Raw genomic sequence first — 24,793 nt, 5'->3', positions numbered from 1 at the left:
CTTTCCCTGTCTCTCTGCCCCTCTCCCTCTTGAGCTCTGTCTCTCTCTCAAAAATAACTAAACATTGAAGAAAAAGAACTAAAAATATACAAAAATAGTACACATTTTGTGATGTGAGGGCATAGGAGGAATCCTGGTGTTTCTCTCCAACATAACTTTCTCCGATGCTGATGCCACGATCGCTAAATAAAACCTGTGAAGAGTCACTGGATTACAGAATCGTCACACGAAGGTGGTATTTTTTCCAGGACGTTAGATAAGTGCCGTCTGGCAGAACATTCGGCGACAGAGGAAACGTCCTAGTGCGCACAGCGCGGTAACGGCAGCTCCCGGCAACAGGCGGCACCCGAGAACTTGAAACGTGGCTGGTGCCACCAAGGAACTGAATTAAAAAGACGGAAAACAAACAAAGTCTGCCAAAGGGGAATAACTGAATCCCTGCCGCCGCCCCCCCCGCCCCCCACGCAGGCAGAGCCAAGTGCGCATGTGCAGTGGGAAACGTCTGAACTGAAGGCCTCCGTGAAGGAAGCAAGTTTCAGACGCAGAACTCGGATTCCTTCCACCAGGAAGCAGCCAAGGGGAGGGCATGCCAGTCCTCACACACAGAACACGAGTGAAGAACAGAACTCTTCTTTTCCACTTTGTCCCCCTCCATCCCTCCATAATAGTCACTTTTTGTAAAAAATGAGTGCCTTCCATTAAAAACAAAAAAATATACACGTTTTTGATTCCTTCTCATGGGAAAATCTGTTCTGATCAACCATAATCTAAGCTGATATTTTTTACTCCACATTCACAGTCAGGTTATATTAATTTCCATCATCCACGGCGTAACTATTTAAACATCAAGTCTCTTCATCAATGTGTGCGTTTACGTCCCCAGTAAAAATTCTTCAAATCCTCACACAGGGAATCCCGTCTTCCCAAACTTTCCAGGACTCTCCGAGTACATCTCCCGACAAACACGCCGAGGGGGGGAAGTCCTGTGGGAAGGGCTACGACGGGCAGGCAGCGCGGGCAGGTTCGAGCCCCCTCATGGGATGGGAGAGCCGCACCAGACACACCACACCGATGGGCCAGCCAATACTCTCCGAGCACCCATTTGGCAAACACGTTGAGAAGTCATGCACGAAGGTTTCTTCTGAGTTCTCAGCTTTTAGTTCCCCGGCTGTGGCCTCTGCCCGCTTACTCTTCTGGCTGATCAACCCCGGCATCCACCCAGCTGATCTCAGTCTGTTGTTCGCCTCCAGTGCTGCCTCTTAATTGTTTTTTGGCAAATGAGACTCAGTTTTACTACTACGCAGATCAGATGGCACAAGGAGCATGTAAAAATAGCCACGTCATGCTACAAAAACAGACCAGCATCTGGCTAAAGTTAGGGACTGGGGTCTGTATGTAGCATCATTTCCTATTCGTCAGCACTCAGTAATTCAGCTGGTGGACAGGGGGGTCCACACCTTCCCTACTCACTGGCTTTGTGTTCTCTTTTTTAATCCGTCCTAATACATAAACAATGACAAAAAATACTGAGATTTAAAGAAAGAGGCTCTCCACCCTCCCCACTAACCCATTATTCCATTTTCTCAATCCACCCTTACCATAGACGCTTACTTCTCCCAGATCAGCAGTCTCCAATCTTTAGGGTGCGTGAGAATTAGATCCCTAGACCACACCCATTGGAGATTCTGATTCAGTCAGTAAGAGGGGAGGCCCTGGAATCTGTATCTTTAACACAACCCAGCACGCACACCCTTCCATTCCTTGACTCTGACTCCAGTTCTAGAGATGATGCCATGAGCAGCACGACCTTGGACCCCAAACTCCTGACACCTGAGATTCCGGCCTTTCCTCCACAACAGCCACCAGCTCGGCTCTTATAGCCGCGACGATGGAAACCAGGGAAAATCAGGGCACCAAAGCTGCCAGCACAGAGAAAGCCACGAGGTCCTGCTATGGTCAGCATCCGGCCTTAACTCTGGCCTAGGGAACGGGCAGCAGGGCTTGTTAGGGAAGAGTCCTACCCACCTAACACCTTCTGTCCTTGACACCTCCTTCAGTGGGACACGTTCCTAGAACACTGAGCTGGGCTCGAGCCCTAGAAGGACTAAAACTGGGCAATGCAATGAAATTTTGAGATTTCTGTGAAATGGAAAGGACTGTATTTGTCCCTGGTCATGGCTTTCTGCAGAGATTCTGAGCCTCGGTATCACGGAACTTGGGATAGGTTGGTAGGAAAAGGTTGTATCAATAAATGAACACCAAGAGATTTATAAATCCCGAAATAATATTCAATGAAAAAAATCCATGATCCCTATGAATCATGAACCGTCATCATGGAGAGGGGCTTTCATAGTTTTCTTATTTTTTTGAAGTTTATTTATTTATTTTGAGGAGGGGAAGGGCAGAGAGGAAGAGAGAGGGGGAGAGAGAGAGATTTCCAAGCAGGCTCTGCACTGACAGACTGAGCCACCCAGGCACCCCTCAGTTTTGTTTTTTTTTTTAATTTTTTTTTTTTTAATGTTTATTTATTTTTGAGACAGAGAGAGACAGAGCATGAATGGGGGAGGGCCAGAGAGAGAGGGAGATACAGAATCTGAAACAGGCTCCAGGCTCTGAGCCGTCAGCACAGAGCCCGAAGTGGGGCTCGAACTCACAGACCGTGAGATCATGACCTGAGCCGAAGTCGGACGCTTAACCGACTGAGCCACCCAGGCGCCCCTCAAAGTTTTCTTTATACAATGTTTGATTTCTGTCCACCAGGCGTGTATTATCACAAGCAGAGAGCAGAAGACTCCCAGGAGGACGTGTCCTACAAGACCCCTAACCCATAACGTTACCTATCCCCTCGCTCGCCCCTTCCTCACCCTAACTGGCACGACTGGCAAACATCCTTCAAAGGTCCATCTCAATTACCACCTCCTTCACAGAGCTGCCTCTGATCGTCCTAAACGGGAATTCTCTGTCCCTCTTCTAAAGCCAGTATTCATGCCACTTTGATGGCGCATCTGAGTTCATCCAACTTCGTTCACCTGGGGTGCCCTGCGCATCTATGGACCAGGCACCATTCAGCGGTATCTCAATCTGGCAAAACGATCATGCTCTTTTCCCTTTCAGGATCCTAGTACAATGCGTCCTAGAAGGAAAGTACTCAATAAAATTTGCCAAGTAACGTATAATATAATTTTAACAGCTTCATAAGGTATATTCAATGAGGGGCGAATGGGTAGCTTAGTTGGTTAAGCGCCCGACTCTTGGTTTCGGCTCAGGTCATGATCTCAGGATTGAGAGGCGGAGCCCCGCATCAGGCTCCAGACTGGGCATGGGACCTGCCTGGGATTCTCTCTCCCCGTCTCCCTCTGCCCCTCTCCCCAGCTCTCAAGCAACCATGCGTGTGCGCTCGCTCTCTCTCTCTCTCTCTCTCAAAAAAATAAGGTATATTCAAAGACTTACTCTCTTTCATTCGTTTATCCTGACTTATTCCTAGCCTTATCTACACAAATATTTATTCGGTCTATTTCCGTTAAAGCTACACATTATTTATCTTAAAGCATTACTCCTCAACACATAAATCTTATGGTAGTTGTTCTCAGAAGACAGGGAAAGAAAGATGTGCTCTGCAGGTTATCTGTAATTAGATTTTTTTTTTTTTTAAAGTGTGAGTCTTCCACAACACAACCAATATGAATATTCGGGTCACTCTCCACTAAAAAGTCAAAAAGAAACAACAAGAACAAAATCTGCCTGATTCCAACCAGAAAAGACCCCGAATAGCCAAAGCAATCTTGAAAAAGAAAACCAAAGCAGGAGGCGTCACAACCCCAGACTTCAAACTGTACTACAAAGCTGTCATCATCAAGACAGTATGGTACCGGCACAAAAACAGACACTCAGATCAATGGAACAGAAGAGAGAACCCAGAAACGTATGGCCAACTAATCTTTGAAAAAGCAGGAAAGACTATCCAATGGAATAAAGACAGTCTCTTCAGCAAGTGGTGCTGGGAAAACTGGACAGCGACATGCAGAAGAATGAACCTGGACCACTTCCTTAACACCAGACACAAAAATAAACTCAAAATGGATGAAAGCCCTCAATGTTAAGACAGGAGGAAAAAGCAGGCAAAAACCTATTTGACCTCAGCCGCAGCAACTTCTTAGTCAACACGTCTCCGGAGGCAAGGGAAACAAAAGCAAAAATGAACTACTGGGACCTCATCAAAAAGCTTCTGCACAGCGAAGGAAACAATCAGCAAAACTAAAAGGCAACCGACAGAATGGGAGAAGACATTTATAAACAACACAGCAGATAAAGGGTTAGTATCCAAAATCTATAAAGAACTTATCAAACTCAACACCCAAAAAAATAAATAATCCAGTGAAGAAATGGGCAAAAGACATGAATGGACACTTCTCCAAAGAAGACATCCAGACGGCCAACTGACACATGAAAAAATGCTCAACATCACTCGTCATCAGGGAAACACAAATCAAAACCACAATGAGATACCACCTTACACCTGTCAGAATGGCTCACATTAACAACTCAGGCAACAACAGATGTTGGTGAGGATGCGGACTGCTGGTGGGAATGCAAACTGGTGCAGCCACTCTGGAAAACAGCATGGAGGTTCCTCAAAAAACTAAAAATAGAACTACCCCACGACCCAGCAATTGCACTACCAAGTATTTATCCAAGGGATACAGGTGTGCTGTTTCGAAGGGACACATGCACCCCCATGTTTACAGCAGCACTGTCAACAACAGCCAAAGGATGGAAAGAGCCCAAATGTCCATCGATGGATGAATGGATAAAGAAGATGTGGTCTATATACACAATGGAGTATTACTCGGCAATCAAAAAGAATGAAATCTTGCCATTTGCAGCTACGTGGATGGAACTGGAGGGTATTATGCTAAGTGGAATTAGTCAGAGAAAGACAAAAATTATATGACTTTCCTCATACAAGGACTTTAAGAGACAAAACAGATGAACATAAGGGAAGGGAAGCAAAAAGAATATAAAAACAGGGAGGGGGACAAAACAGAAGAGACTCATAAATATGGAGAACAGAGGGTTACTGGGAGGGGGGATGGGCTAAATGGGTAAGGGGCACTAAGGAATCTACTCCTGAAATCATCGTTGCACTACATGCTAACTAATTTGGATGTAAATTCAAAAAATAAAATTAAAAAAAAATCTGCCAGATTCCATCAAAAGAATGTAACATCATCTGCAATCACTATAGACTAAGACAACCTCTTACATCTAAATCTACAGAAGCTTATTGCACAGAATCAGGAATGATGCCCGATTTCCACTGTAGTACACAAAGAAAATCACCAGAGACAACTTCTGTAATGTTGATTTCACTAAATTAAAGCACTAAATTTTAGTACTGTTCTAGAGTAAGGGTTGCAGTAGGGATTCTCATAGCACGACTGTATGTAGTCAACACTGTTTCTGTCTGGGCACTGCTCTGTGCCCACTTGTGGCCATACTATTACATCCGGGTAACTGCCTAGCCCACGCTCACCACTGCTAGGCACTGCCAACCCCAGGACCCAGGCTCACACGGGCTTCCATCACCACCAAGAGAGCGGGCCCGTGACCAAACAAGGCCAGTCTGGGTTGTGCCTGTGCGTTTTTCAGACTGAAGCCTGCAGGCAAGGGTCCCTCTGGTGTGGATGCAAAGCAAGAAGTGAACAGTGAGCTGAAGACCACCGTGCCAGCCTTACACATAAACAGGGCTGGGCACGGGACTGACCCATGAAAAGGAGTCAAGACGCTGGCTCCAGAGATGGAAGGAGCCACAATGGGGCCTCAAAGCCACTGCCGGTTCCCTTGATCTCCCCAAGTCCAGTTCCATCCGACGTGCACTTGGCACAGCGGCAGCTAGCGCTGTCACGTGCATCACACAGGTCCCCGGCTGGCACAGCAGTCCAGGGGGTCAGCGCACCCTCGGGCAGTCATATATCAAATTATTTCTGCATTTAGGTTTCAGGGGACGATTCTTAGCATTCCAAAGATCCTGAAAAGGACTCTGAACCAGCACACCATGCAGAGTACCATCCACGGAGCTGTCATAGCGCCACAGGCTGACAGACGACACCGTACACGTGCCAAGCACAGCACAACATACAAACATGTCGAATCGCCATCTTGTACAACCTGGAACGAATGCAACCAGTGCGTCAACTATACTCAAAAGATTCTTTTTCTTTTTAAATTTTTTTTTAATGTTTTTATTTATTTTTGAAGGAGAGAGAGACAGAGCATGAGCAGGGGAGGAGCAGAGAGAGAGGGAGACACAGAATCCGAAGCAGGCTCCAGGCTCTAAGCTGTCAGCACAGAGCCCGATGTGGGGCTCAAACTCACAAACTGTGAGATCATGACCTGAGCCGAGGTCGGACGCTTAACCGACTGAGCCACCCAGGCGCCTCACAAAAGAAAAGATTCTTAACCTACAAAAAGGAGGGGACTTAAGTACTGATTTAAAATTGTGAGTTCAATAAAAAATTGAGTTCGGTTAAGCTTCGGACTAATGACAATTCGACCACAGAGGGGAGAGTGCACACAAACATGACCACTTACCCTCATTCCCCACGTCGTCGTTCATGAGCCCGCCCAGCCACACTTTCCAGTCCTCGTCGTCTGCTGTATTGGGGTCATACATGTCTGGCGTGATGTCTGGAGCCCGGAGTTCTGCTTCCAGCTGCCCCAGGGGAACGTCTTTTAGAGGCATCTTAGAGCGGGTTCGGAATGCAATGAGGCTATCATCCATGGGCTTGTCAACAAAGAAGGGATGACACGGGTCACTCAATGCCTAGTGCTTCCCAATTCTCCACACCTCCTCACACCTACACCTCATACCCCTGCAATGTTCTTCTTGGCTTCAATCACAAGGTCTCCTCTCTAAACAGGTTGGGTTTCTTATTCTTTGAAAAACGTTAAGGACAATGACATCAGCTTTAAAACAAACATTAAAAAAAATTTTTTTTTAACGTTTATTTATTTTTGAGAGAGAGAGAGAGACTGAGCATGAGCAGGGGAGGGGCAGAGAGAGAGGAAGATACAGAATCTGAAGCAGGCTCCAGGCTCCGAGCTGTCAGCACAGAGCCCGACACGGGGCTCGAACCCACGAACGGTGAGATCGTGACCTGAGCCGAAGTCGGACGCTCAACAGACTGAGCCACCCAGGCACCCCTAAAACCAACATTTTAGTGGTGGCTCAGTCGGTTGAGTGTCCGTCTGACTGCTGACGTCGGCTCAGGTCGTGATCCCACAGTTCCTGAGTTTGCGCCCGGCATCGGGCTCTGTGCTGACTGTGGAGCCTACTTGGGATTCTCTGTCTCCCTCTCTCTCTGCCCCTCCCCCACTCACAGTCTCTCCCAAAATAAATAAACATAATACAATAAGATAAAATCAACATTTTAGGAACATCTGTAACAGCTTTACTAAGATATAATTTCCATACCATAGAATTCATCCTTCTGAAATGTGTAACTGAGTGAATTTCACTGCATTCGTAGAGCTGTGGGACCATCACCAGTATCTAATTCCGGAATACTTTCTTCGCCCCTAACGGAAACCCCAATCTGATTAGCAGTCACTCTCCCCTCTCCCCCGCTCCTGGTCCCTGACACCCATGATCTATTTTGTGTCTCTACATTGGCTCATGCGGGACACATCAAATAAATGGAATCATACACTATGTGGCCTTTTGTCTCTGGCTTCTTTGACTTAGCATAATATTTTCAAAGTTCACCTGTTTTGTAGTGTAAGTCAGGACAGCATTCCTTTTCGTTGCACGATAGTGTCCCATTTACACTTTGGTGTATCCACACTGCAGGGAATGAAAATCTGCTGTTTCCACTTTGGGAAAGTTTATTATGAGTAACGCCACAATGAACGTTTGTGTACTCGCTTTTTACTTGGATGTAACGTTTTCAATTCTCCTGGAGTGGACTCTCTGGGCCACACAGTCACTATGTTTAATGTTCCGAGGAACCACCAAACCATTCCCCAAAGCGGCCGCACCACTTCACATTCCCACCAGCAACGTGTGTGGGTTCTCCACCTCTCCACATCCTTGCCAACACCTGCTCCTGTCCATGCGTTCACCCTAGCCGTCCTGGTGGCTGTGAAGTGCTGTCTCGTCCTTTTCATTCGCATTTCCCTCATGACTAATGATGTTGAGCACCTTTTCACATGTTGACTGGCCATCTGTAGGTCTTCTCTGGAGAACTATCTATTCTTATCCTTTGCCCATTTTTGGCTATTCTGGGTCCCTCGCATTTCCATGTGAATTTCAGGATAAGCTTATCAATGTCTGCCCAAAAAGGAAAAAGCAGCTGGGATGTGGATAGCGAGGATACTGAAGCTGTAGGTTAAGTCAGGAAGTTCTCACTGGATGACTGCAGCCGTCTAGTAACTCTTCTGTCTCCTCCCTTGCTCTCCCACCTTAACCAAAGGAGAGTTTTTAATGCTTTTTAATGTTTATTTATTTTGAGAGAGTGCAGGTGCGCATGGGCATGCTGAGCGGGGGAGAGGTAGAGACAGAAAGAGAGAGAATCCCAAGCAGGCTACGCACTGTCGGCGCAGAGCCTGACGAGGGGCTCGATCTCATAAACCATGAGCTGAGTCAAAATCAGGAGTCGGACGCTCAACTGACAGCCACCCAGCAGACACCCGGATGCACAGCTCCTTCTAATTCAGATCTGGGCTCAAAGTCAACAATCCCAAGATCAAGAATCACATGCTCCACCGACTGAGCCAGCCAGGCACCCAGGGAGGCCTTTTCTGATCATGTTATGTGAAGTACTCTGATAGGCATTACCGTATTTCTTTGCTTTTACTTAGTTCTTACTTGAAATGATTTGTTTATGGTGTGTCTCTCTCTCTCTCCAATAAACTATAACCTAGAAGAGGAAAGAAAGACCTTTTCTGTCTTATACTGCTATTCCCCAACTTCCATCGTTCAGCAAGTATACGAATAAACGGTTACATAAAACACTACTGCCCTCTAAACACTATGCACTCACCCCCAAAGCAGTGTGATTAAATTAAATGACCCTTGCGGGGGTGTTCCATTCAATATTCTGTTTTTAAATTTTAGAACAGACATATTTTTCATTAACCTACAAGACTGGTGGAGAAAACCTAGAGCCTTAGAAAGAACTGGCTAACCGGTGGAATTCAGAAAGTCCTCAATTGACACCAACCACAGCAATGATTGTTTCCAGCAAGAAGAAGCAACGGATGCTTACTGGCAAAAAGATGTTTGGCTTCAAAGTATATCCCATAAGATACATATGAATTTAACAATGGAAAATAGGAACATTATCATGAAGAAATCAAGCAGACATCACCATGACCATGTGATCACACCTCACACAGCAGGTGTCACGTCCCTCCAGATACGATGCACTAGAAAGGACATAATCCCTTCTGTGCTGCTTGTGCCAAAAGAGTGTAACCTGAATGCAATGATGACGAAATATCAGAAAAATCTAAATTGAGAAATATTCTGTAAAATTACAGTCCACACAGTTCAAAATGTCAAGGTTATGAAAGACAAAGAAATGCTGAGAAACTGTTCTAGACTAAAGAAGACTACAAGGGGCACCCTGGCTGAGTCAGTCAAGGGAGCAAGTGACTCTTGACCTCAGGTCATGAGTTCGAGCTCCACACTAAGCACAGAGACTACTGTAAAATAAAATAGAATAGAATAAAAATAAAATAGAATACAACAAAAATAAAATAAGATAAAATGTAATACAATGCAATACGATGCAATAACAGCGTATGAGGTAAGACGCTGTATGTGTAATCCTGGACTGGGTCCCGCATCGTGGGAACTTGCTTCTTTTGCTAGAAAGGACATTACTGGGACAACTGGTAAAAATCTAAAAGAGGACTTCACTAGATTAGATAATATTACTTCTTTTCATAACAGAATGTCCTATTTTAGAGAATACACATGCAAGTGTTTAGGAGAAAAAGAGCATTGTGACTGCAACATGAAGTGACTCAGGAAAGCAAGTATGCAGACAGAGAGAAAGCGGCAGGAGTGACAGCACAGCCACGGTAAAGGTCAGGACCCGGGGGCCGGCTGAAGGGGAGGCGTCCTGTGTTCCACAGTTTGAAATGCTCTGCATCACGTACCCACTCCTTCCCCAGGGGCTACAATTCTCCCAGTAAAGCAGCCTGAACCAGAGGATCAAAGGCCTGCAATTTCACAACTTCCCTTCTCCCTTCCCAACCCGAGCAACAGCTATGTGACCCCGTCCGACGTCACCAGTGACAGACCTCCACTGCTCACCTGGAAAGAGTCCATGCACACAGGACTGGAGGCCAGCTCCTCATCTACCGCGTGCAGCTTCTCCATGAAAGTGCTGTCCCTGCTCTGCTTGGGCTTTGGGGGAGGTGGGGGCCCCATGGGCACGACCTCAGCGCTGATGTGCCTAACGGCAGGTGTGGGGACTTTCTCAGCCTGAATGAAAGAGGCAACGATGTTAAAAAGTGAAAGGGAGGGAGGAGAAGAGAAAGAGAGGGAAGGAGAGAAAAGAAACAAAAGAGGTGGGCAGAGACGGGCACATCTTTCATATGTCAGTGATCTTTCCTTTGCCATGTAGACAGAGCTACATAAAAACAGATACACTGTCAAATATATTAATCTAATTAGGTTCCATCCTATTTCCAATGAAGCCAACAGGATGCTGCCTAGGTGATCAAAAGTGGAAAATCTAACAAAAATGGCTTTAGGACAACATTAGAAAAAAGACAAAGCTAGGAGAAAAGAAACCGCTAGTCACCCATATCTGGCTGCTCGGAGGACTCAGGAAAGCACCCCCCACCCCCAACACTGAGCTCCAGTTTTCCTCTCAACTGCTGGCTGACTTAAATAAAGGACTCTGAAATCTGAAAAGTTCTGACGAAGCACAGGCAACAGCACAATCAGCGGGACTGAGTGGCGTGTGCTCAAGGGGGACGGCTCAGCATCCCACGGACAGCCAGCCTGCGGCGCAGTCCCGTCCTCGTCTCTTGTGCTCGGTGCCGACTCACCTCCGATAATACGCCGCCCTCCTCGTCCGTTTCAGTCACCTCGGAAGCCTGCCTCAATCTGGATTTCTTTGCCCCTCGTGGGGATGAAGCGGTGCTTTCAACATCACTTTCCAATAAACTCTACAAGACAAACCCAGTTTGTGTTCACATTTCTGCCCCTACGTCATTCCACTGAGTCTGAAGTATCTCAAGAAAATGAATCAATTTAAAGTAAGAGAAAATAAACCTTAGACAGAAGTTTAATATTCAGAAGCTAATCAGATTGGTCTTCTCATTAAAATTACAAGACATTGGCTTAAAATCCTTTTACAAACAAGTCAAAGAATGCACTAAGAAACAATATTACACAGCAATGAGAACGAACAAACTGTGGCTGTAAGCAACCGTATAGAAGAATCACAAAGGGTCAGCGATGAAACAAAAAAACAAAAAAGCCAGACATGGGGGAGTACATGTAAGTTTAGAAGCAGCACCCACAGTGTTGCCCACTTAGGCAACAGAACCACAGAGAAAGAGGACACGGGTACGCTGGTGGGGCTGCATTTAAGGACTCTGGAGAACTCTCGTGAGGACTGGCTTTATAATTATTTAAGCTGTATTTAAAAATTTTTATTCTGGGGGCGCCTGGGTGGCTCAGTTGGTTGAGCGTCTGACTTCGGCTCAGGTCATGATCTCGCGGTCCGTGAGTTCGAGCCCCACGTCAGGCTCTGTGCTGACAGCTCAGAGCCGGGAGCCTGTTTCAGATTCTGTGTCTCCCTCTCTGACCCTCCCCCGTTCATGCTCTGTCGCTCTCTGTCTCAAAAATAAATAAATGTTAAAAAAGAATTAAAAAAAAAAATTTTTTTTCTGTGCACAGTTCTATACGTTAGATGTGTGTTCTATTTCATAAGACACGAAAACATTAAGGGAGTAGTAGGAAGAAGAGAAAATGCCTCGCAGTCTTGGATTTATGCAAAGAAATGAGCAGAAAAAAGAAACGTGCCTCGTTCCTCTCTACAGAACAGGCGACAACACTAAGGAGGCCTTACTGGGTCTCGTTTCTTCTCCATTAGCAGCTAACACTCACGGGGGGAGCCACTGACCTCTTCAGCCGTCTCGTCCTCCTCTTCTTCATCTGGCTGGTACTCCTCATCTGAGGAGTCATCCTCTTCAAGGTGAATATCCACAAACTGAGGGGGCTGCGTTAGCACAAATTATAGAAAGAAATGAAGTTAAAGGAAACACAAATCATACGTGTTTGGAAAATAAGAGGAAGAAAGCAGAGCAGGAAAGAAATAAATCCTAACAGCACAATGAGCAGCTATAGCAAGTAACAACAGGCAGCGGGTAAAGAGATTCCTAGCGTGAGAGTCAAACCTAAGAGGAATGGAAAGGAAAAAAAACAAAGATCGAATTAAAACAAGAAGACAGATCCCCCAAAAATTAAATAGAAAGGAAGTACTTAGATTTCAAAACTGATGAAGTCTTTCTGGAAAAAAGAATTACCTCTTCCAAGTTTACCTTAATTTCATTGGCCTTCTTAATTGGTGAAATATTCCATGTTGGAATTACCTACCAACAAAGAATATAAATAATTACGTTCTCTTCACCGAAATAGACGGCTTTTCAATTTTACCTCCTCTTCACCATCACAAAGAGCCATCCATGTACCTAACATGTAGGTGTAGGGATCAAGGAATATTAATTATCTCCAAGGGTATCCTCTCAACTGTTGTCAGAGCTTATCAGATGAAAAGGAGAGAAGAATCTATTTCAATCTAGCATCTCTGCCTTAACCCTAGTGAGACTTTATTAACTGTAAGGGGAAAAAGCGTCTGTCTTGCCTACTTTATTTACTTACATATTTTAAATAAACTCTACCCCCCACTGCGGGGCTCAAACTCACGAACCTGAGATCAAGAGTCACATGCTCTTCCAGCTGAGCCAGCCAGGCACCCCTGACTTTATATCACAACTTGGGTTCACACGGATTAATGAATTTGAAAACTATCTGTGAGGCACCTGGGTGGCTCAGTAGGTTGACGGACTTTGGCTCAGGTCATGATCTCACTGTTCACAAATTCAAAAGCCACATTGAGCTCTGTGCTGACAGGTCAGAGCCCGGAGCCTGCTTCAGATTCTGGGTCTCCCTCTTTCTCTCTGCCCCTCCCCCACTCATTGTCTGTCTGTCTGTCTCTCTCTCTCTCTGAAAAATAAACATTAAAAAAAAACTACTTGTAAACTATAATAATACACATACCTAAGATACTAAAGGTGACAGTAGCCTTTTTGACATCAGTATTTTTTTTAATCAATCACATAAATCCAATGTAAATGTGCCTCCCAAGAGCCAGCCATGACCAGTTCTTTTGGAAGGATTTAGGGGTAAAGTATCAAATTGTCCTCAACTTATTTTCAAATAGTACAGGAAAAAAACAAGAGATAGATATAAAGATATAAAGTAAAATATGGCAAAATTTTACAGTTAAATCTAGATGGAATCTAAATTTCCTATAAAATTATTTTAACTTCTTGTATGTTTTAAAATAACAGAGTTAGGGGCGCCTGGGTGGCGCAGTCGGTTAAGCGTCCGACTTCAGCCAGGTCACGATCTCGCGGTCCGTGAGTTCGAGCCCCGCGTCAGGCTCTGGGCTGATGGCTCGGAGCCTGGAGCCTGTTTCCGATTCTGTGTCTCCCTCTCTCTCTGCCCCTCCCCCGTTCATGCTCTGTCTCTCTCTGTCCCAAAAATAAACAAAAAACGTTGAAAAAAAAAAAAATTTTAAAAAAATAAAATAAAATAACAGAGTTGGAGTGAAACGTTTTTAAAGAATTTTTTTAAGGCTCTTACATGCTGCTGACAAAAAATGTCCCTGGAGTGTATAATTTCTTGAGCATGTAAGGTGACCCAGTGAAAATCGGGTTATTGAGCACAACCCAAGAGGCACTGGGTTCTATCTCCACAAGGAGCCTCAGCCTCTCCACATCTCCTCAGCCCTGCCATGTCCCAGCCCCTTCCCTTGCTCTGTTGAACTAGGCCCAGTATAGGGTAAAGGGAATGATGTGATTCTGGTCCACACTCCTTCCCGGGTGTGTTTCTAAACCAATCAGGTTCCCTACTGCCAAATCCATCCAAAAAGGCGGGGCGAGGCAGCATCCGGAAGTGTGCTGGAGTCCTGGAGTCCGTCTATTTAAGCATTAAGAAGCAGGAAACTTGGACTTCAGTCCTTGCTGTCCCACATACACTAACATCTTGGGCTGTCCAACTTATCTATTCTTATTCACGGTTGGTAAACACAACCCAGAGCCTGCTTTGGATCTCTGTTTCCAAATCAAATATGGAATTACTTTCAATTATACTTTGTATGCCAGGCAGACTTCACAGAACTCCCGTCTCACTGATGGCTGCTTTCATCAGAGCTACCACAGGCTCATGTGTGATTACTTCCCGGAGAAATGAAATTTCACTATATGCAACTGGGGTTAGCTGATGAGACAAAACAATACAATGGCTGTCAAAAACAAGCCAATGCAATCCTTGGCTGCATTAAGAGAAATACGGTACCTGAAACACGGAGGGGATAACCTAACTTTAATCCATACTAGTTAAACAACATCTGCAGCAGGAGACTCCACGCATACTTTTAAAAGGACACGGACAAAGTAGGCACATGCAGAAGAAAAGGATCAGATTAGTGTATGTACTCAAAGCCTTCTCACGTGAAGACCAATAAAAAACTGAGAGACATTTAGCAAGAAAAGAATATTACAAAAAGACATCCTAGTTTTCTTCTACTAGAGGGAAGGTCACGTGGACTTATTTCTTCTATACAGCTGCAAAGAACAGAACCGGAAAAAAGACAAGAACACCAATACGCATCATGAGTCCTCAAGGCAAATCTGCCCTACACTGGAGAGAAAGTGGACCGCCTCAGGACTATCGCCCGCCTGTAACAGGTGCTGAGCACACACCGGACTTGTTGAGTAGGATTTAAATGGGTCCCAGCATCTGCACCAGAATACTCCAGAAGTCTTCAAATGGCTCTCATCTCTCAGCGTGCAAAACAGCCAGCTGCTGTTTCCAATAATGCATGTTCCCAGGCCCTACATCCAGCTCCCTGTTCCGGGTCTGAGGCGAGCCAAGGAATACACATTTTTCATTAGCACTCCTGAGGGACCCCATGCCAAGGCGACACTGATGCAAGTGCTCCCTGGAACATACTTGGAAAAATGCTATAACGCCCCATATAACGTGAATAGGAAAACTGACCCTGCTCACGCTTTCAACCGTGCTAAATGGTTATCTACCCAGCACTTCCAAAAAGCAAGACCTCCGCATCAACTAGAATAAACTTTGATATTGATTCCGCATGTTGTCTCTATTTCTCTTTCGCAAGTATTTCAGGATGTAAACCCAGACCATAGTAAATCCTTCCTATATGTTTTTCCCCTGCAAATAACCTGTAATTAGATTTTATTTACCAAACTAAATAAAGAAAAAAAAAAAAACAGAACACCCACCACTCCTTTTTCCACCACTTCCTTCAGTTTAGAGCGTGTCATTTTGGGCTCCTGAGGCAGGGAAAATGAGAAGAAAACAGTCAATAAAAATCATCACGTGTACCTGGGGTTTTGAGATGCTACCCTCTGCCCCCAACCACCAAGCTATTTACACAGTCCCAAGTAACATCCTACGCGCAGCCCCGTTACATAGCTCAGTTCCCTGACATTAAAGGGTAACAGTCAACTACTCACAAACATGGGCATATCTTCCGTCTCACTGATGGCTGCTTTCATCATAGCTACCACATGTTCATTTGTGATTACTTCCTGGAGAAAGATGAAATTTCACTTTATGCAACAAAGATGTGTAATCTAGACAACGCTCAGTCCTCTGTAACTCCGCTAGAGTGGACACATGTCCACTGCATTTGGACACGGAATGGACAGATGAGAGCCAGAAACTGAAACGGCTTCAGACCGGGGTAAAGCCAGTTCTGGACAGAAGCACACAGTTCAAACTGTAATAAAGCAGCAAACAGATGGATCCCATTGGCAGCTACCAAGAGCATGAATGAGATTCCGAAATAACGGACTACGTGCTTCAGAGAAGCAGTAACAAGCAACGAAGGTTTTGTAAATGGCCGTGTTGATACATATCAAAGAACAGTATCAGCAAATGTGCACAGTAAACCGTTAACCTGGCATCTTTTCAGATCTATCAACCCACCAAAGAGCAAGTCCGCTGTGAACATTATCATCTCTGAGTCTGCCAACCACGAGGACAACCCACCAAGTCAGTGGAGGAAGCAGAGGAACAGTTTACCTTCCCAGTTAAGGTCTTTCTACATGTGTGTTCAGATTTCTAATGCGTGCTGAGCGCAATGAGAAAGCGTGTTGGGAGGGAAAAAGTTTTTTGGCGCACGCACCTCACAAAATCACCAATTCCCATACTAAGAACCAAGAATTCCCTGAGTGTTTCACGTGCTCTCCAAGAGGCGTTTCCATCGCGTTCCTTACTCACGTGGAGGATGTTGCGCACGTTGACCGCGGTCAGGTTGTGCTGCTTGGCGCCGTCCTCCAGCGTGCGGTCCAGCACGTCGTCCAGCTTCAGGTCGCAAGCCCAAGTGCCTTCTTCTTGACCCCTTCCATCTCGTTTCCTCTTGGTACCCTTTTTCTTTTTTCGCCTTTTCTCACTTTCTTCATTGCCTTGCTCTTCTGCAGATAAACCGAGAACACCATCAGAATCTCCGAAACAACCGCTCCCAGAACTTAACCCAAGAAGCCAATCGTAAATGAAAAACCAGCTGCCAGCTCACTGGCCTTGGAAATCAAAGAAGCCTACAATATGGCAACAGTGACGGTGGAGTGGGGAGAACCGTCATAGCGATAACACCCGGTATTTGCTCAACATCTGTCAGGTATTCTGCTGCACACTATGCGTATTTATTTAGTCCTCCTAACAACCACAGGAGGCAAGGACTATCATCTCTCCCACTGTACAGACGAAGAAACTGAGACAGATTACGAAACTGTCCCAAGAGCTAGTAATGACAGGGCCATGCTCTGAAACCACGTTCTCTAGCCCTGGAACCCACAGTCTTAATTCCTGCTCTGCACTGCCCAGATAGTACACCAGACACCCTGGCTTTGTGTTTCAGTTCTGGGCAACCTCGGCCAGAGTCTTATTTTCTTTCTTCTGCGAATATAGACATCTGCCTCACAGGGATGCCACCAGATTAAGTGAGATAACTATATCGAAGTGCTTCATAACCATTGGAATGTTATATGATGTAATTTAACATCATTATTAGACTCCTCCATCTAGAAAGAAGAAAAACAAGGAGCAAACAATAAAAAATTCACTCTGAGCTCTACAAGAAAAGGGGGGAAGCATCAGAGTTGTCTCCATTCTACAAGAAGGGAGCATATATACAACCAGACAAAGGGAAAATCTTCCTGATTATTAGAATCTGTTAAATCTTGAAACAGACTATCACGTAATCCCAAAACGAAGTTCTCATCCGTCCGACGTTCTTGGCCTGCTGCCCTCTGCGAACACGTATTAGAGAGGACTCACATGAAGATGACCTTCTCTGTTTAAAAGGATTTTGTGACCTTCAACCACAGCCTGGCAATATTTGCATCGCGAAAAATTATTAGCGATTTGTGAACGCACACCAAGAATCTGGTCATTGTGTATGACTCCCAACCCAGTAATTCTTATTCTTAAGGAAATAATTAGATCTGCACAGACTAATCATCACACTGTTCATTTCAACATTATTTTTCTTCTTCCCTGAAGTTCATTTATTTGAGAGTGAGAGACAGAGCACACACACAGGGAAGGGGCAGATAGAGAGGGAGAGAGAGAATCCCAAGCGGGCTCCATGCTGCCCAGCGTAGAGGCAGACACAGGCTCGAACCCAGAAACCGCAAGATCATGACCCGAGCGGAGATCAAGAGTCAGACACCCAACCAACCGAGCCACCCATGTGTCCCAACATTAATTATTTTAGCAAAAAGATGGAAAACACCTAAACATCCAATATTACAGGAGTGGTTAAGTGAACAATGGTACATTCACACACTGGACTGTAACTGAGTCATTAAAAATTGTCTTTTTTAAGCAATTGTGGAGGGAGGAGACAGGTAAAAATGTATTTTTTTTTTTTAACGTTTAGAGAAAAAGAGAACACGCGCGCGCAGGTGTCGGGGAAGGACAGAAAGAAGGGGAGACGGAGAATCCCAAGCAGGCTCTGTGCTGACAGCAGAGAGCCTGACATGGGGCTCGATCTCATGAACCGTGAGCTGGAGTTGATCACTTAACCGACTGAGCCACCTAGGCGCCCTAAAAATAAACATTTTTAAAAACCTTAAAAAAAAAAAAAAAGGAGCTCTCAGTGAAATGGAAATTGTTCTGATAATGATTTTTAAGTGAAAAAAAAAAGAAAAGGTAGAATTCGAACACGAGCGTCTTCCAGTCGCGACACCTAAACCGAATGTGCTGCTTCAAGATGTGCCGCAAAAGGAACAGAAAACCTCAGCAAGTGTCTGAAGAGTGATGAAGCTCTTGGCTGACGCTTTTTTGAGAAAGCAACAAAGGGAGAACTACACCGCCCAACACACGACAAAACCCCCCAAAGGCCTCTGTACCCACATCTTTCCCCCAAGTCTCTCTTACCTCACCGGTTCTCCACGAATCCCAGAACTCCTCTCTCTCGAGTCTCCTGGATGCCCTCTCTCTGCGCCCCACCCTTCCTCCCCATCCTCTCTCATGCGGACCGGCTGGGCCCGGTCTGGCCCGGTCGTGGTACTGCCATCTGCCCTTGCCTCCTCATCGTCCCTGGGCTGCAGCTAACAACGACCCAGCAGTTGCAGAACAAAGATTTCTGAGACCCGAAGAAGCTCTGATTCCGCCTTCCAATCCTATCCTACCATGTTATTAGTAACACTGTCAATTGCAAAGCTGATCCAGGGGGGGAAAAGTTTCAAAGAAATGACAGAAGTTCAAACTATTAATACTATACTAGAAGCAACAAAGTTTGTTAACTGAGACATCACCAAAAAATGAAACCTTTATAAAATTTACACGTACAAAATGTAATCAGAATTCACTAAAATGAAGGCCAGAAAAGGAAACATATAATGGAAGCAGCTAAATTTTATAGAATTTTATATAGTTAGTTGATGAGGAACCAAACTATCCTTTAAAACAGAGCTTCTCAAGGCACGTGGGGGGCTCAGTCAGTTGGGTGTGTGACTCTTGATTTTGGCTCAGGTCATGATCTCACAGTTCATGGGTTGGAGCCCATCGGGCTGGCTCTGTGCTGACGGTGCGGAGCCTACTTGGGATTCTCTCTCTCCCTCTGTCTCTGCCCCTCCCCTGCCATGCGCTCTCGCTCTCTCTCAAAATAAACTAAAAAAAGAGCTTCTCGGGAACCTGGGTGGCTCAGTTGGTTAAGCATTCATTCAACTCTTGATTTTGGCTCAGGTCATGATCTCACAGTTCGAGGGATCAAGCCCCACATTGGACTGTGCCCTGACAGCATGGAGCCTGCTTGGTATTCTCTCTCTCTCTCTCTCTCTCTCTCTCTCTCTCTCTGCCCCTCCCCCACTCTTGAGCACACTCTCTCTCAAAATAAATAAACATTAGGGGCGCCTGGGTGGCTCAGTCGGTTGAGCGTCCGACTTCAGCTCAGGTCACGATCTCACGGTTCGTGAGTTCGAGCCCCGAGTCAGGCTCTGGGCTGATGGCTCAGAGCCTGGAGCCTGCTTCCGATTCTGTGTCTCCCTCTCTCTCTGCCCCTCCCCCGTTCATGCTCTGTCTCTCTCTGTCTCAAAAATAAAATAAACGTTAAAAAAAATTTAAAAAAAAAATAATAAAAATAAATAAATAAATAAATAAACATTAAAAAAAAAAAAAGAATGGGGGTGCCTGGATGGCTCAGTCAGTTAAGTGTCTAACTCTTGATTTCAGTTCAGGTCATGACCTCGAGGTCCGTGACTTTCTAAGACTCACATCCGGCTCTGTGCTGACAGTGCAGAGCCTACTTGAGATTCTCTCTCTCCTCTTCTCTCTGCCCCTCCCCACCCCTCTCAAAATAAATAAACTTAAAAAAAAAAAAAAAAGAACGTAGCCATCATGTCAAATGTTATGAAATTTCTAAACTTTCACTCTCAGTTTCCATAAATTACTTTGTTTCAAACTAGTTCTCAAACTTGGCCCTGGTTCTCAGACCACACTTTGAGTAGCACTGTCTTAGGATATACGCTGAAAAACATTTATCCCCGCTAGAAATAAAATAAAAAATGAAATACCAAAATAATTTAAATGAAGAAAAATAAAAATAACAAATGAATTGTGGTGAAAGTTTATCATGAAATTGATTTTTTACAATGTTTATTTTTAAGAAAGAGAGTGAGTGAGCTCGGGAGCCGGGAGGGTTGTTGCGGGGGGCGAGGATCCTAAGCAGGCTCCACGCTGACAGCACAGAGCCCACAGAGCCCGATGTGGAGCTCAAACTCACCAACTGTGAGACCATGACCTTCCCAAAGTCGGACGCTTAACCAACTGAGCCACCCAGGTGCCCCATCATAAAATTTAAATGCAAGTATTTTTTCATGGAAAAATCATTAGAGTTAGCATAATTACATTTAGAATATAAACACGGAATCAAAGTGGAGTTAAACCATCTCAGTGTCTAAATTACATTACGCATACATATTTCTCCTCTGATTTCTGATTGTAATGCTGAGTTTTTATTATGGAATGTATGTCTGTAAGGAAAATCTAATACACTCAAATTCCAAAACACTACACAGTCAATCCAAAAAAGAACAGATAGTTCAACTATTTGCTATTCTGTTTTAAAACTAATCCTTTATCTTCTAAAATACTGGGATACCACGGACTCTATGAATTCTAAAGAGTTGAAATTTAAAATTAGAAAAAGGAGGGGCGCCTGGGTGGCTTGGTCGGTTAAGCGTCCGACTTCGGCTCAGGTCATGATCTCACGGTCCGTGGGTTCGAGCCCCGCGTCAGGCTCTGTGCTGACAGCTCAGAGCCTGGAGCCTGTTTCAGATTCTGTGTCTCCCTCTCTCTCTCTGCCCCTCCCCTGTTCATGCTCTGTCTCTCTCTGTCTCAAAAGTAAATAAAGGTTAAAAAAAAAAAAAATTTTAATAAAAATAAAAAAATAAAATTAGAAAAAGGAAGCCCCCTTTTTTTTTTGGCTTCCAAAGACCAGACTGGAAAAGATAAAGAAGAAAATCTAATTTTTCCTTCCATGAGATAGAAGATGGCTAAAAACAAGCCATTCCCTGAAAAATAGATCCAATGATGTAACCAATAAGTTGAAAGTAAAATACACTATAAGTGTACTGGAAAGTGGATGAAGTCAGTAAAAATATAGGTGGGTTCTGTAATATCACCAAAATTGCCATGATGGATGAAAACAGTTGCTTAAGAACCTTGTCAAAAACACACCCAGGACCTCTGATTCTGGCCACAACTATGTTTTTTTTTTTTTAACACAGGAAACCTTCCCACCAAAAACAACTGTAAAACTATGTAAAACTACAATTTACCCTCAGACAACACAAGTTTGAACTGTTCACATCCACTTATATGTGGATTTTTTTTCAATAAATACAGTATAGGCGTGCCTGGGTGGCTCAGTTGGTTAAGCATCCAACTTCGGCTCAGGTCATGTTCGTGAGTTTGAGCCCCATGTCGGGCCCTGTGCTGACAACTCAGAGCCTGGAGCCTGCTATGGATTCTGTGTCTCCATCTCTCTCTCTACCCCTCCCCTCCCTCTCAAAAATGAGTAAACATTAAATATATGTATATAAATGATCCCAGATAAAAACAAAGAAAAGAATTTCAGGATGAATCAAAGCACAAGACAGGTTAGCTCTATGATCAATATAAATGAATACTGACTGGCTAACATAGTAACAATAACATCTTAGGGGTTTAAAACTTATGAAGAAGTAAAACATAACATCAATAGCACAAAAGGCAGGAGTAGATATATGTAGTGAAATGGCTATAAAATTCCTGTATTGTTTTGAAAGTGGTAAAAGCACACATTTAAGGTACAATGTAATAATTTCAAAGATGTATATGTTGGGGCACTTGCCTGGCTCAGTTGGTAGAGGATGTGACTCTTGATCTCAGGGTCATGAGTTCAAGCCCCACAGTGGGCATATAGCTCACTTTACAAAAAAAGAAAAAAAAGTTTTGGGGCACATGAGTGGCTCAGTTGGTTAAGTGTCTGACTCTTGGTTTTAGCACAGGTCATGATCTCATGGTTCATAAATTTGAGCCTCACATCTCCCTCTGCCCTGACAATGTGGAACCTGCTTGGGCTTCTCTCTCTGCCCTCTCTCTCTGCCCCTCCCCCACTTGCACTGTCTCTCAAAATAAACTTTAAAAAATTTTTTTTTAATTTAAAAACATAAAAGCACATCAAATCTTGGACTACTTTTAAATTTTTTTTTTCAACGTTTTTTATTTATTTTTGGGACAGAGAGAGACAGAGCATGAATGGGGGAGGGGCAGAGAGAGAGGGAGACACAGAATCGGAAACAGGCTCCAGGCTCCGAGCCATCAGCCCAGAGCCTGACGCGGGGCTCGAACTCACGCACCGCGAGATCATGACCTGGCTGAAGTCGGATGCTTAACCGACTGCGCCACCCAGGCGCCCCTTGGACTACTTTTAAAAATAAAAAGATGCATATTGTTAATCTATAGAGTAACATGTGCAAGAAAAAAGAATATAAAACTAAAGAACTAATAACGAAGAAAAATAAAAGTACTTGGTTAATCAAAAGAAGGAAAGAAGAAACAAAAAAAACAGAGGAAAATAGAAAATTCAACTTACGTTACGTTAAATATAAACTCAACTTATGTATAACGTTAAATATAGTAATACATTAAACATAAACTCAAGTTACATTAAATATAAAAAAAAACATATGAGCTAATTAAAAAGCAAAAATGTTCGGACTAAGTTTTTTTAAAAAAGACTAGGCTACACATAGGAGAAACATTTAAAAACATTTTTTAATACATTTATTTATTTTTGAGAGACAGAGAACAATTCAGGGAGGGACAGAGAGAGAATGAGACACAGAATCTGAATGAAGCAGGCTCTAGGCTCCGAGCTGTCAGCACAGAGCCCAACGCAGGGCTCGAACCCACAAACCGTGAGATCGTGACCTGAGCCGAGATCAAGAGTCAGATACCCTTAATCGACTGAGCCACCCAGGCACCCTTAGGAGAAACATTTTAAAAATAAAGGCACAAAAAAGGTTGAAAGCAGAAGAATATAAATACTATATACCACGTATACACGAATATCACAAAGAAAACTTTAAGGCAAGAATATAAAAAGGAACATTTCATACTAATTGAGTTAATTCAACAGGAAGACAAAACAATTCTAAATTGGTATGCATCTGATAATAGAGCTTAAATATATAAAATAAAAGTTGACAGGGAAAAAAAGGATAAAGCCACAATCATATTTGGAGATTTTGACAAATGTCATTCAGTAACTAATACAACAGTAGACAAAGAAATCAGTAAGGACATAAGAGATCTGAACAATATAAATAATAAACTTGAGGGGCGCCTGGGTGGCGCAGTCGGTTAAGCGTCCGACTTCAGCCAGGTCACGATCTCGCGGTCTGTGAGTTCGAGCCCCGCGTCAGGCTCTGGGCTGATGGCTCGGAGCCTGGAGCCTGTTTCCGATTCTGTGTCTCCCTCTCTCTCTGCCCCTCCCCCGTTCATGCTCTGTCTCTCTCTGTCCCAAAAATAAATAAAAAACGTTGAAAAAAAAAATTAAAAAAAAAAGAATTCCATTTAAAAAAAAATAATAATAATAATAATAAACTTGAACTTACAGACATATGTAGAACACAATACTTGATCTAAATGACAAGTGTCTAAATGACACCCACAAAATACATTATTTTTATGGGCACATAAAACAGACCATATGCTCACTAAGTCTTAACAATTTTCAAAGGTCAGGAATCATACGGAATATACTCTTTGACCACAGTGGAATTAGCTAGAAATAAATAAAGAAGTTTAACTGGAAAGATCCTCAAATATTTGGAAAGTAAGCAATGTATCTCTAAATAATCCATAAATCAAAGAAAAAATCATAAAGGAAATTAGAAATATTTTAAGATGAATGAAAGCAAAAATATGACACATCATAGCTTGCAGAACGCAGCGAAAGCAATGCTTCAAGGGAAAGTTACAACTGTGCATGTATATATTAGAAAACAAGTGAAAATCTTATAAGAGGCTAGAAAAGAACAAATCAAATAAGGTAAATTTCAGGAAGGAAATAATGAACAGAAACCAATAAAACAGAAAACATAAATAGAATTTAAAAAAAAAGAAAGCCTGGGGCGCCTGGGTGGCTCAGTCGGTTAAGCGTCCGACTTCGGCTCAGGTCACGAACTCGTGGTCCGTGGGTTCGAGCCCCGCGTCAGGCTCTGGGCTGATGGCTCAGAGCCTGGAGCCTGCTTCCGATTCTGTGTCTCCCTCTCTCTCTCTGCCCCTCCCCCGTTCATGCTCTGTCTCTCTCTGTCTCAAAAATAAATAAACGTTGGGGCGCCTGGGTGGCGCAGTCGGTTAAGCGTCCAACTTCAGCCAGGTCACGATCTCACGGTCCGTGAGTTCGAGCCCCGCGTCAGGCTCTGGGCTGATGGCTCGGAGCCTGGAGCCTGTTTC

At 44.1% G+C, this 24,793-nt stretch overlaps 1 protein-coding gene across 3 annotated transcripts in view; it reads right to left on the bottom strand.

The window, feature by feature from the left end:
* LOC125925698 (GON-4-like protein) overlaps positions 1–24,793 on the bottom strand; it is a 72,538-nt gene that overhangs the window by 30,996 nt on the left and 16,749 nt on the right. For all 3 annotated transcript variants that reach the window (XM_049634844.1, XM_049634842.1, XM_049634845.1), the window contains 8 exons: positions 16,565–16,758; positions 15,796–15,870; positions 15,562–15,612; positions 12,565–12,615; positions 12,147–12,242; positions 11,065–11,184; positions 10,322–10,492; positions 6,592–6,784 (listed from right to left, as the gene is read on the bottom strand). In XM_049634844.1, coding sequence (XP_049490801.1) covers positions 6,592–6,784; positions 10,322–10,492; positions 11,065–11,184; positions 12,147–12,242; positions 12,565–12,615; positions 15,562–15,612; positions 15,796–15,870; positions 16,565–16,758 — 951 coding nt within the window. The remainder of the gene's footprint in view (positions 1–6,591; positions 6,785–10,321; positions 10,493–11,064; positions 11,185–12,146; positions 12,243–12,564; positions 12,616–15,561; positions 15,613–15,795; positions 15,871–16,564; positions 16,759–24,793) is intronic.

Source organism: Panthera uncia, chromosome F1, assembly GCF_023721935.1.
Source record: "Panthera uncia isolate 11264 chromosome F1, Puncia_PCG_1.0, whole genome shotgun sequence".
NCBI lineage: Eukaryota > Metazoa > Chordata > Mammalia > Carnivora > Felidae > Panthera > Panthera uncia.
Note: the sequence above shows the minus strand (reverse complement) of the source record. Positions and strands in the feature narration are given on the sequence as shown.